General features: G+C 50.1%; 3 protein-coding genes across 3 annotated transcripts; 2 read left to right on the top strand and 1 right to left on the bottom strand.

Annotated features, from left to right (window-relative positions):
• Window positions 1-590: 590 nt before the first annotated feature.
• N7457_006078 (ZZ type zinc finger domain protein) lies at window positions 591-3,301 on the top strand (the record flags this gene model as incomplete). The annotated part of the gene is made up of 4 exons (XM_057177122.1): window positions 591-722; window positions 896-1,763; window positions 1,822-2,033; window positions 2,084-3,301. 4 exons carry the CDS (start codon window positions 591-593, stop codon window positions 3,299-3,301), a joined length of 2,430 nt encoding a protein of 809 aa, XP_057031424.1.
• Window positions 3,302-6,799: 3,498 nt separating this feature from the next.
• Window positions 6,800-8,311, bottom strand: N7457_006077 (unc-50 family protein; the record flags this gene model as incomplete). The annotated part of the gene is made up of 6 exons (XM_057177121.1): window positions 6,800-7,187; window positions 7,256-7,563; window positions 7,613-7,950; window positions 8,003-8,006; window positions 8,055-8,154; window positions 8,205-8,311. The coding sequence occupies 6 exons, from the start codon at window positions 8,309-8,311 to the stop codon at window positions 6,800-6,802; spliced, it is 1,245 nt and encodes a 414-aa protein (XP_057031423.1).
• A 920-nt stretch (window positions 8,312-9,231) lies between these two features.
• N7457_006076 (Sec7 domain protein) lies at window positions 9,232-12,930 on the top strand (the record flags this gene model as incomplete). Its single annotated transcript, XM_057177120.1, has 1 exon — window positions 9,232-12,930. The coding sequence occupies one exon, from the start codon at window positions 9,232-9,234 to the stop codon at window positions 12,928-12,930; it is 3,699 nt and encodes a 1,232-aa protein (XP_057031422.1).
• Window positions 12,931-13,159: the final 229 nt, after the last annotated feature.

The raw sequence follows: 13,159 nt of genomic DNA, 5'->3' as shown, positions 1-13,159 counted from the left end.
TGGAACTCATCTATGATTCTAGCCTTCCAATCCCATCCAATCGGGCCATCGAATCCCGTCCTGCATTCACCATTTGACAGTGCATGACCTCATATCTTGCGTTTTCTATTTTTGAACTTCTGGCCCCTCTCGAGGGATGTTTTGATGACACGAAAAATAAAAGCGATTTCCCTATAATCAGGTTCCTTGGATATGAACTAGATCGAATGCATAAACCACAGACATAGATGCCCATCTGCGGTGTCTTGGCAACCCCGAGCGTCCAGGCTTCCAGGCTTCCAATTGACGCCATCTTAGGTAATCATCCTCACCGCCTTCCAACTGAGTCCGCAGGCAGCTGACCGGTCTCTCCGCTTTTTCCCTTCAATTCGACGGCTCTGTACAACTCCCCTCTTCTTTATTTCCTGGACTCTTCTGCCTTTCACTTTCTTTTCCCCCTTCTTCATCATAGTCATCTTCATTTTCTCTTCTAGCATCTGTTTCTGATCGTACACCTTACAGCTATCTTGTCCTTTCCCCCATATCCTCAATACTGCTGCCTTATCTACAGCAGTGTATCCACCCCTTCACCTTCATAATCATCATACATCATGGCAACCCCATCAGCTCCGTCTCATCCGGGCCCAGAACACTTGGTTACTGTCAAGGTACTATACAATGACAGTAACCGTCGCTTCAAGATCCCTTTGAAGGAGTTGAAGGCTCAGGTGTTCCCCCAGATGGTGAGTCTCCACTCAAGCTCAAGCTCCGACCGGACCTCTAGTCCGACCCCGTTTTTCTTATCTCCAACGATCGTCAGATTAAGTTTTTGTGATGTCCTTGAATATAATCTTCCTACTTTCTATCAAAATAATACGTACTGTTTTCACAAGCTGACTTGATTGTTCCGGTTTAGCTTCGAACCCTCCTCGGCGTTCCGGCGGATGTCAACGTCATTCTGGAACGCTATTCTGACAGTGCCGGTTCTTACATTCGCTTGGAATGTGACAACATCGCAGTCTACAAGCAACTTTACCGAGCTGCCAAGGCCAAGTCTAAGCTCCGTATCAAGGTTACTACTCTCACTTCCCCCACCACATCGGCACCCACACCAGTACCATCAGAATCCACTGTGCCGACGGAGTCAGTCAGCCACTCTCGTCACAGTTATCTTGAAACCGTTTTGAGTCCTCCGGCACCCCCCAACACTTACCCTCTCGTCGAGCCGGTTCAAGCTCCTCAGCTCATCGACTCGGCCGAAGTTCTTCAACCCACTTGCGAGAAACAGTTGGCCCTTGATCAAACTCGCTACCGCACTTTTGATGTGGACCAAGAAAGGAATCAGTTCCCCGTCATCTCTCACAACTCCCCCAACGGAATGTTCTGCATTGACTGCAACCACTGTGGTCGCTCAATTGCAAATGGGCATTACCACTGTAGCATTTGCGAAAACGGGGACTATGACTTGTGTCTACAGTGTGTCGGTGCCGGTGCAACTTGCCGCGGCGAAGGTCACTGGTTGATCAAGAGAACAGTCAAAGATGGCGTGGTCACCAATAGCACAACTGAGACAATTGCACCTCGAGATCAATCCCTCCCAGAGTTTAAACCTCTGCTTCCCACCCAGGTTCAGCGCGAGGTAATCACCAAGCCGGTAGTCCACATCCCCGACTCGGTCCAGGAGCCCATTCAGGAGTCAGTTGCAGAGCCAGTGGCCTCATCAGCTTGTTCGAACGCAGCCGTGCAAGGTGACGACAAGCCTGTGTGCAATGGATGCTGTCGCGGTAGGTTCGCCCCTTTTTTCCCCCCTATTTCGCTTTTCTCTTTGCTAATGACCTACAGAAGCGGATGAAAGTAATCTTGTCCGGTGCAATGACTGCGAGGACTATGATCTTTGCCTTCGCTGTCTCCTCAGAAACAAACATGGCCATCACCCCGGTCACACCTTCCAGCTTGGATCTGACCGAAACTTCTGTTTGAAGAATCTAATCACCTCTCGCTGCCTTCCTGGCCGCCAGTTTCGACACGCCGCTATCTGTGATGGATGTGACAAGGTATTTACTTAACCTGAATAATGTGAGGGTCCCTGACTAATATTCTCTAGCGCATCGTTGGCGTTCGTCACAAGTGCCTGGCGTGCCCCGATTGGGACTTCTGCCCCTCTTGCATCTTGACTGCTTCTGACAGCCATCCTGGTCATCGATTCGTGCAAGTCTACGATACTATCGGTGAACAGGCTCGGGAACATGAAATCCACTATGGCATATTCTGTGATGGTCCTCTATGCAAGAATAAACCCGCCCAGAACTACATCAACGGGGTTCGATACAAGTGCGCTGTCTGCGACGACACCGATTTCTGTGCAAGCTGCGAGGCCCTCCCGACCGATCATCACAACCGCACTCATCCATTGGTTAAGTTCAAAACTCCTGTCCGTAGTGTGACTGTGAGCACTGTGGGTGACAACGGCTCGGGTGGAGCGGTCGCTTTGGGTGACCAACTTTGTACCCCCACCCGAGTGGCTGACCAGGTCGAGTTCGAGGAGCAAGAACCCGTTGAAGTGGAAGCTAGCAAGCCTGTAGAAAAGGTTGAGGCTCAACCACTCATGAGCAAGCCCAATTCCGAAGCCGATAGTTCGGATGTGTCGGATTATAAGGCCTTCTTCATTCGCGACACCATCACTGACGGTACCAAGATGGCACCAAACACCATGTTCCATCAGACTTGGACTCTTTACAATCCCGGTCCTGCCGCATGGCCCATTGGCTGCGATGTACGCTTCGTCGGTGGTGACAAGATGTTCAACGTCGATCTCTGCCACCCATCTAGCGTTGAATCTATTCGCTCGGCCATGGAAAGCAACAAGCTATTCGCACCCGTGGAACCCGGCGAGAGTGCTGACTTTACCGTCAATCTGCGCACCCCCCACCATGAGGGTTCTGCTATCTCCTACTGGCGTCTCAAACTTCCTAATGGTGTAGCTATCGGTCACCGTTTGTGGTGCGATGTCGATGTGCAGACCACTTCGGCGGCAACCACCACCAGCGAGACCTCCCCTGTTGTGTCGGAGGTTGCCGGAAGTGGTATGATCTTCCCTAAACTGGAGAAGGAATCCCCCGAGTCGAGCACTCACCAAGCCGAGGTTCCCGCGCCCCAGGCACCTACCTTGTCCAACTCCTCCGAAGGTGACATTTTAGAGGATGTTGAAAGCCTGACTCTGGATGATGCTTCCACTGACACTGGGTTCTTGACTGACGAAGAATATGATGTTCTTGATGCCAGTGATCAGGAATATCTTGACGCCAAGCAGTCTGCATACTAAGAGTTGCAGAAGAATCATCTTTCACGACACATGATATAGGAATTGGGAATTTGCACAAGGGAAGAGTTTTCAATTATTTTTTTTTCGGACTTTGCCGCAAAGGTCTAGTCACTTCCAGCATGACTAGACTTAATCAGAGTGAACTTTTTGGAGCTTACAGAAACAGACAAAAGCAGAAAAACAGGACCACGTTTTTGCCCATAGTTTTCCAATGCACTTGCTGTTTACACGATTAGCAAATAAATGCGTCCACGGGGTGTGATACCAAGGTAGCCCTGGAGGTTTAGAGTAGGAGTTGTAGTAGTGGATAGTAGGGAAAGCATCCTATAACGCTAGGTCATGTCTAAAATCCAGGGATGGGTTCGGATAGTCGTTATAAGGACTTGATAGGTTCTTGGACCATCGGGGTTACCATTAGGTATATGTCTAGAATGGACGTAACTTAGCGATTGCTAGGGCCATGGAAATATTTGAAAGTGTGGCAACATTCCTGAGGAGAACGAAGAGATATAACTTCTATAACTATACGGTTCGGTATAAATAACAACTTGAGATGTTATTTGTACACGTGATGAACTCTCGTTTAAAACAGAATATAAGCATAAATAAGACAATCTTTGCTTTCTATTCAAAGAGCTATCTCTGAATAAGTCACTGAGCTCTCTGGTAACAGATGCTTCAAAATTCCGTCAGTGTCCACTGAGGCTAGGACTATCCCTGAAGATGTTTCTCAATGCGTACCTTGGGCCATGCTAGATGTGAAACTCATTATTGAAGATGCCGTCAATGTGAGTGCGGTGGTATGTAGAAATATTGACTGCCTGATTGAACTCGGGTGTGGCAGTCACTGTCCGTGCAGTAATCGGCATAGGCGCCCACGACGTTCTTCTTCCACTAGAATGTGCATCGCCTGTCTATGGATCATCACCCGAATAAGTTTGCCCTGCTTGTGAAACAATACAGCCAGATGGCGGGACTTGGAAGATTTCTATCCGGCGTAGTTCAAATATGATAGAGAGAGGGTGTGGTAATGGTAGGGTATTTCCTTCAGTGACCCTCTATCTCTCACCATGAGTGCTGGTTATTATCATCACTAAAACCTTTTGAGGTGTTCACTTACGTTAGGGGCCTTGATGCATACCTCATAGCTTTCTCAACAATCATGATCACGTATTTTGATGTCTATATCCGCAGACTCTAACAACTTGACTAACCTATTAGGCATTAGCTCGTGAGTTCCAAAGGCTGTAACTTGGGCTTATTTTTTGAATATATGGCGACAGCCGTTATATGGTGTCGCGCATATAAGTTGATGTTATGTAGACCACAGAAGTTATTCGCCCAATATAGTTGGAATGTGGCGTAAAGCAAGCGCGTACTCGGCAGAGCATATCCTTAATAACTCGCTTCTTACCCCGAGATGATTAAGGTATGTACTGTTAGGATCTTGCAAGGACTTTGAAGGTTGCCCCCAGGCACATGATTTAGATGCTTGCTTGGCATCAAAGAGAGAAGAAGTATACAACGGACGATAGTTGTCAAGCGCATCGAAACATTCTTGGCAATAAAGATGATGGAAGGAGGTGATGATGACCCTTTCATAGGGCCTCTGTGGATAGCATAGAGCATGCCCCAATCTTCTGTCACTTGCAGCTAGTGGTATAGGGGTGGAGGGGAAATAAAGATGGATGAAGAAGATAAAGGCGAAGGTAGAGGGAGTAATAGGGCCTGAAAGATGATTGTATGGGTGAAGAACAAGTTTTATACTTACCTATCAGGGATAGAGAAAAATTCCATACTAAGTTCTACGGTCTTTTTTATAGATACCTACACCGGGATGTACATAGAGGCATCCAGTTCTTCTTCTATTGTTATGAATGGTACGTCAGAGGTTGACGACCTCGACCGTTCTCGTTCATATGATGGCAACGTACATGAGTACGTAACCCGTCCCGGCTTCCTTTCCACACGTCAATGTGGCACATGAACAGACGAGTCCAATAGCCATTGGAATGGTGGTCCCGTCAATGCCTTTGTAGTCAAATCGGACTGGAGAAAAGCCGCTCCAATTCGGTGCATGGACTGCCCAGCCCATACACATCAAACTGATGCTGTGGGCATCGGAACCGGGTGGCAAATCTCGTCGCACACCCATCCACACAGCACTCGAAGTTCAGACTCTCCTCAAACCCGATAACCCGGGACGACCAGGTGGGTTCACCCTCTCACACACTGGAAGTAAACCCATAGACCGGACTAAACCATAGAAGGGTTGTCTTGTTGAATCGGCCCTTGATAGGTTGTCTTCGATATGTCGAAGAGTAGCTGAGTAAAAGGACAATACTGGCGAGTCGAATGGTGCAGTATTGGTCGAGGTTGCTGTCAGAGTCCCCTGGGGGAGACATCGACATTCATGCTGAAGAGTGTTGATGCTAAGAGGCTAGTCATGTGAAGGCGCTTCCCTCTCGCTAATAGTCTTTTAAAGTCGCAATGGACTACTTCTAATCTGTCTTTCCAATGGACTTTCTAATGGACTTTCTAATGGACTTTTATTAACTTCCTATCAACTGCCAAGTGCTTAAGAGTATCGTCTCGTCTAACGTAACGATAGCCTCATACTCACACCTTGAACTATGAAATCGCTGGGTTCTGCGTATCTCTTATTATCTAACATAAGAAAAGGCCATCATATTAGGCGATTAGACCGTGGTCAGTAGTGAGTATGAAGTTGGAGGCTTCCAACGTTGGGCAGAAAGATCAGAGATGGCACATATATGCGTGGTCGACTAGCTAGAGGCTAGGTACGATATATAGGGTCCGTTGGAAATCCGCGAGTTGTGGTTTGACGACCCACATATTGCTTCGTTCCATCCACTTTTTTTTCGGTTTCTTCGCATCGCCTTTCTCCAGGTGAGTCCCCTAGCGATTTGGTCGATTGGAGCATGCAGGCCCTATTGCCCCCCACCCCGCTTTGCCCCTCCATTCATTGTGTGCGCAGACCTCAGTCCTAAGCCATCCTCGATAGAACCTACTTGGAATCCTTTTTTTATTTTACAAAAACCCCAACATTAATCAATATGCCACCCCGCGGTCGTGGTGGAAAGTTCTCCAAGCCCTCTCGAGGAGGTATGTTGTGTGCGACACATGCAAAAGTCTCAGGCTGATCAGAACTAGGAGGCAAGCATTTCAGCAGAGATCTCCAACCATTAGACAAAGATGGTAACCAAATGGGTCTTTGGCGGGTAAAGAACCTCCAAACAACCCTCCAACTTGCAATATCTAATTTCTCTCTAGGAACCCGAAGACCAGATCAAATCGTCCGACGAAGAATCTTCCGATGAAAGCTCCGAGGAGTCTAGTGAGGACGAGTCCAAGCCTGTCGAGACCTCCACGACCGCCGGTACCCGCGAGGAGCGTCGCGCAGCCGCCAAAGCGAAGAAGGCAGCCGCTTTGAAAAAGCGAGGCCAAGGTCCCGCCCAACCCGGCGATTTGCCCCCTTCAGACTCGGAGGAGTCCGACGACGAGCTCCCCGCCAACCCCAACCACACCGCCAAGTCCCGCTCGCAGACCCAAAAGACCGTAGCTGAGCCCGTTGCCGAACCCAAGAAGCCCGCCAAGGTCAAGGATATCTCGCAGTTGTCCCGACGTGAGCGGGAGGCTCTTCAGGCTCAGCAGGCCCGCGAACGATACCAGAAGCTGCACGCCGAGGGTAAAACCGATGAGGCAAAGGCAGATCTGGCTCGTCTTGCCGTCATTCGCGAGAAGCGTGAGGCAGAACGCCTGCGGAAGTTGGCAGAGAAGGAGGAAAAGGACGAACAGGCCAAGGAGCGTGCTAGTGCCATTCAAGAGCGCGAGGATCGCATGCGCGCCGCGGCTTTGGGAAAACCTAAGAAGGGTGGAAAGAACTAGATTTATGCAATTGATCTGTATGCTCTGTATGCCTATACTAGCTACACCCCCCAGAATAACCCCTCGACGCTGCGGCCTTGCATGACGATGCCCCAACCGGCTATCAAGCTGACTAGCCACATAATGGCGAAAATGAGAATGGGCACCAGCAGAAGCTCCGTATTGTGCAGGAAGGGAAGAGCATTGTACCCCAAGAATGTGATGTAGGTATAGTAGATGAGTGCGGACAAATAAAGCGAGTTTCCCAGGAAAGTAGCCAGGAAATTACTCGGGCTGCGGGTGAGCAGCGGTAGGAGGAGGAATTGCACGACGTAGAGGTGGAGGTAGAGAGGGAAGAAGGCCCGGTTGGATACCTGTTCAAGTTAGTAGTGTGGAGACGTGAAGCGTTGGCGTAGTCCCTACATCGAAACAATATCCGAACTCTAATTGCTCTTTCTCTCCAGGCTGTGTAAACAGGCCCTGTGCCGCGCCCCGTCTTCGACTACGGGAGCCTCGTAGACCGGCCAGAGAGGCGGCAGCTCCGTTCGGACCGAATATACGGCCAATGATGAAATATCCTATTGTTGAGACCAGCAATGACGAGCCGATGAAATGCATGAATACGAAGAGGAAAGTCAGGCGTATGATTGCACCGAAACTTGGCGTGTAAGCGAGCCCCCAGGCAAAGGCTGTGAGGAGGAGGAAGAATGATAGTAGGTAGGTGAAGGATGGATCAGGTCGGTGCCATGTATTCTTCGTTTCTAGTGGGGGATTAGTAGAAGCAAGCGAGAATAGAAAGAGACTGATACTGACGTTTCTAGATTCTGGTCAGTATAGATCGAGGGCAGACCTAGTCTGAACTTACATGATAGTATATCGATTTGAACACCTTCTTGGGTGCGATTAACAATGAGGTCATCTCCCAAATTGCCATCTCAAAATCCATTTGAGGGAACTTGAAGAGTCTAGCTCCATATCAGTAATCGTTCCTTCGCGTCGACGACTCCGGTCCTACCTTTTGAAGAAGCGCGGCATGCGAACGCCAGACCCGCGAGTTGCGGGTGTTGAGCCGAAGTTGGCAGAGCCGGCATGTTGGCGGGGGGCAGAGATATGGGGATTCATGATCGAAGACCCTTTTTTTTCTCTCAGAGAACTGGAATCTCGATGCATACACAATGCAGTCGGGATTGTTGTATGCTTTGTGACCAGGTGGGAGGTTATGTCATCCAGATCACGTGTTGGGTATAAGTGTCTGTGACCGAGTGGTTCGTTCGACGTGCTCTGTAGTTTGCAGCGGACAGAGACTCCCATTTCTTCGATCCTTAGAAGGACCTGAGGATACAGAGTCTGCCATGAGAGCTCTATGTAGGGTTTGACTTCAAATCATTCATATCCTCTGTATCCTCCGTATACTCCCTACCTATCGCTTCATTGCATCCATTCGGAAGTCGAAGACTCCACCCAGTACTCCACCAGTAGATAACCATTGGCAACGTATTACGGAGTATATAGAAGAAAAATCAATATCACTATGGGTAATATACAAACCCCTGAGTCTGCCATCTTCCTCTGTGGGCAGGTCAGGATATAGTCTCCCGGCAAGATTTCCCCTGTTTCCCGACTGAGATACAAATCTATTGAAAAAGTTCCAAGGTCCGAGTTTCAGGAGTTCGTTCCTCGTCCCGCCCCCGGTTTCGTGTCTCCTCCCATCACTTTTTGTTTTATTTGACTATTTGACCCTTGCTGCAATGACCCAGTTCATTTAAGTCAAACTGGATAGTCACTTGCTTGGTCTAGCCTTGCGCATACCGGGTACGTCGCAGTATACCCAACGGTGGATCTCCAGCAATTGATCCCGTTCCCCTCGCGTGAAAACCCGAGAAAAGAACAATAATTAACATTGTTTCATAGCGCAAGAATGTCCCAGCAACGGGAAGCTTACTCCCCTCCCCCATACGCCCCCCTCCCAGACCGCAAGATACAAGCCTTCCAAGCGTGGATACCCAAGTCGACCGTCCATCCGCGATGCCTTCCCAGATGTCATGGACAACCCCCCAAGAACCAGCGAGTCGGGAGAGGATCGAGACCCGCATGATCTGTCTCTATCCCCGCAACATGCTACACGGACATCCATTGTTGACAACATGCTTCTCTCGCTCGATCAATTTGCCCCCAGTTCATCTGTTCTAGACGACTACCGGCTCTTCAACTCAGCATTTGAAACAGACCACCAAAGCCATTACTCGCAAGAGTCTTATTCGCACGGCCGATACCGTGGCCACACATTCTCCTCGTCAATGTCCTCAGAACTAGACTACGGGTTTGAAGATGCGACGGCCCGCTACCCAACGGCCACAGCGGCCCAGGGCCAACGCAGCAACAGTAGTTCCAATCACCAGACAACGCCGAGACAAGTGGGAAGCTCACGGGGTGGTACCGGCACTATACCACGATCGAACACCGCTCGGCAAGGTAGCAAGGGGAGCTCAGCGTCCGCTGTGGACTATACATACACAATTCCCAGAGCACGAACGGATCAAGGATTAGACCGACGCTCAGCCAGTTTTGATTGTGGCCCAAAACGAGCGTTTGCGCCCTCCACGAGTGTGCCGGCAGGACCATTCTACGATGATCATGATGCGGCACCCACTCCGAGTGTGCCAGCGGGGCCACGAAAGGTCCAGGACTGCGCGCGCACACCGGTAGCCTCGCGACGGAATAGTATGAAATCCGCCCAAGCCCCTCTAATCCGGAAGGTTCAGCCTGAGAACACCAACACAAACCCACAGAGAGATGACTTCCAAACTACCGACACAGCCGCCATCGCGGGATCGTTGGACCCCCCTGCTCCTAGTCCGACTATATCCTACAACAAACCGGCTTTTCCTCCACCAGAACCAATCTCAATTACCACCATTCCCACCAACCCGAAAGAAAGGCCGGGTTTCTTCCGGCGTGTCTTTGGATCCAAGACCTCAGCTCCCCTCCCCGCAGATACAACAAGTGTATATGATGTATCACAAGAACATAAAACGACGACCAGTCTGAATGCAACGAAGACCCCTGCAGTTGCTTCTCCTTCCTCCGCCCGCACAGGACCCCATCAGGTTGTGAACAAGAAATCTTCCTTCTTCCGTAGAAGGAAGCGATCAGTACCTGATCATGCACCTCCACCAATTGTAATTCCCCAGCACCTTGCACCACAGACTATGGATGCATTGCCAGCCCCAAGTCCAGTGAGCAGCCTGCGACAACTCATGAATCCTTATCTCGACGAAGAGAATTTGGACGGCGAGGCTAACAGACAATCGGAATTCTTGCAGGCTCAAAAAGAAGTTTCCTCCCGAACCATACCCTTAGCTCCTACCTCATCCGCCGAGAAAGATTTCTCGGGCAGCGAAATCTCCACAGACTCTGCCATGCAGGAAATGTCTCAGAGTGTTGCCGCTTCTCTTACCTTGTCCCCTGTGGTCGAGGATTTCTCTCGCAGCATCACATCACACGCAGATGCTCCTCAGATCAATATATCAAAGTCGCCTGTAGACCCAGTGTCTCCCATGGATGCTATATCTCCTGTGGACTCCATATCAACAGCATCGCACTATCACACCGCTGTGAACACACCACTCATCGAACAGGAAGAGCCTGATCCAGCCCAAGACAATGAACCTGGCGATGCCATTGAATATGGTCCCACGGCATTAGACCGCGAACAAGCTCAAAAGCTCTTCGACAGCCAGGATCAGGTAGTGGGCAATGAGCCTGCTGCCGCATGGCTGGGAGATCCCGATCGGGCAATGGTCCGGGAAGCATACATGCAGCTGTTCAACTGGTCCAACCTCAATATTGTCGCCTCTCTCCGGGCTCTCTGTGATCGGTTGGTGCTCAAAGGAGAAACGCAGCAAGTGGATCGTGTTTTGGATGCCTTTTCATCTAGATGGTGTGATTGCAACCCAAGTCATGGCTTCAAAGCTACCGATGTTGTCCATACAATTTGCTATTCTATCTTGCTCTTAAACACTGATCTGCACTTGGCCGACATCGACTCAAAGATGACAAAATCACAATTTGTCCGAAATACTATGCCCACTATCCACCGAGTGGCAATGGATGCTGCACCTGAAGGATTCCAAACTTTGCAAAAACTTAACCCCGTAGAGGGGTTGGATCATGAGCATGGTGGTCTCCATGATGCCGGTCCTTTGGTCAATACACCTTTTACCGGAACAGTGAGGGCTTGGGAGCAACAGGTTGAAGCTGTGCTCAAAGAATTCTACACGTCAATTCAGAAGGAAAAGTTGCCTTTATTCGGTGCCCAGCCAGAACGAGAGATACATCGTATGTCGTCCCACAACTTTTTGGGACCCTCCAGCGGCACTCTTCGTAGAAGCCCCAGCACAATCAGCAAGAGTGGTTCTGACATCTTTCCCCGCGGCCGTTCTGCCAATTCAAACCACGGAGCTGCACGGTGGTCATCCAAGCCCCGCTCCCGGGCTGGGAGGCTTTATCCCCCCTCGATGATGGGGTCTAGTCGCACCAGCCTAGACGATCAATCATCTGTTTGGAGCCCGACTGGATCCAGTACGTGGAGTAAATATTCCCTAGGCAAGTTCACTTCGGCCTCTGTGGATTCATTTGGCTCAGACTTCCCCCGCGGTGAGTACCAACAATCCATTGGTTTTGCCAATGCCCTGAGCCAGGCCATCATCCGAGAGGATTCTGCAGCCTCGGTATATAGCTTTGAGGAACCTGAGCGAACAACCCCTCTGCTCGAAGACGACACATTGGCTCTGGCCGGGGCTCCGTGGGCCAAGGAGGGCAGCCTGAAGCATAAGCATCACCTGGATGCGGTGGACAAACGGGCCAAGGATCGGAACTGGAACGATTGCTTTGCGGTTATACAGCAAGGTTGGATGCGCCTTTTCTCGTTCAACAGCCCCACCAAGTCAATGCGCCAAAAGACTAGACAGCCAGGAGGCATTGTGGTCGGTGGCGGCAACTGGACCGAGAATGCGGAAGAGCTTTGGAAGTTTATGCTGCGCCAGACCATCGCCAGTGCCCTTCCATCGCCCGGATACTCAAAATCCCGTCCTTATGTCTGGGCTTTGAGCCTGCCCACTGGGGCAGTCCATCTCTTCCAAGTTGGAACGTCTGAGATTGTCCGGGAATTTGTTTCCACGGCCAACTACTGGAGCGCGCGATTGTCCAAAGAGCCCCTTATCGGAGGCATCAGCAATATTGAATATGGGTGGAGTGACGGTGTCATCAACAGTGCCCTGATTGGGGATGAAAATCGATCCCCACCACCTTCATCGGGCGCCAGGGCGAGTATGCAAAGCTCCATCCGAAGCTCCATGGATCAACAGGGCGTGCGACCCCGACTTCCTGCGGATCGGGTCACCATCAGCGATTGGAGTCCACCGCAACAGAGTATGGTCGCCTCGAACCTGACCGAGGAGGAACAACTGAAGGCCTTGCAGGCCTATGTGAAGAATGTGGAAGATGATCTTACCCGCCACAATGAATTGCGTGCTGCGATGAACCTTGCTTTCTCTCCACGCCACCCCAATGCTGCCAAATCCATGGTGAACTGGGAACGCAAATCAGCCTATCTATTGCGCGAGATTGTCAAATTCCGCACCTACATTGACTCTCTCCGCAATGCCATCAATTCTAAAGAGAAAATCTTCGCCTCCAACATCAACAACTCTCAGGAGAACGAGGAACCGGCTGTGTCGTAAACGGCGCCAGCTTCTGAGGACGAACCTGTATATACTTTTATAACGATATCTTGGGGTTACTTGGGATTACTTGGGATTACCTGGGATTACTCTTTTTTAATAGCTTGGGGGTGATGCGGATACCATTGTTATTTATTGACGCGTGAATTGATTCCTACAAGTCATATGGCTCCTGCCTGACACGTAAATAAATTCTACAGCTCTTGCCAGCGATCCTCTTTACTTCATG

This window comes from Penicillium paradoxum (assembly GCF_028828445.1).
Source record: "Penicillium paradoxum strain IBT 22861 chromosome Unknown utg000005l_segment0_segment0, whole genome shotgun sequence".
Lineage (NCBI taxonomy): Eukaryota > Fungi > Ascomycota > Eurotiomycetes > Eurotiales > Aspergillaceae > Penicillium > Penicillium paradoxum.
The sequence above is the reverse complement of the archived record's forward strand: the minus strand, read 5'-3'. Positions and strand labels throughout refer to the sequence as shown.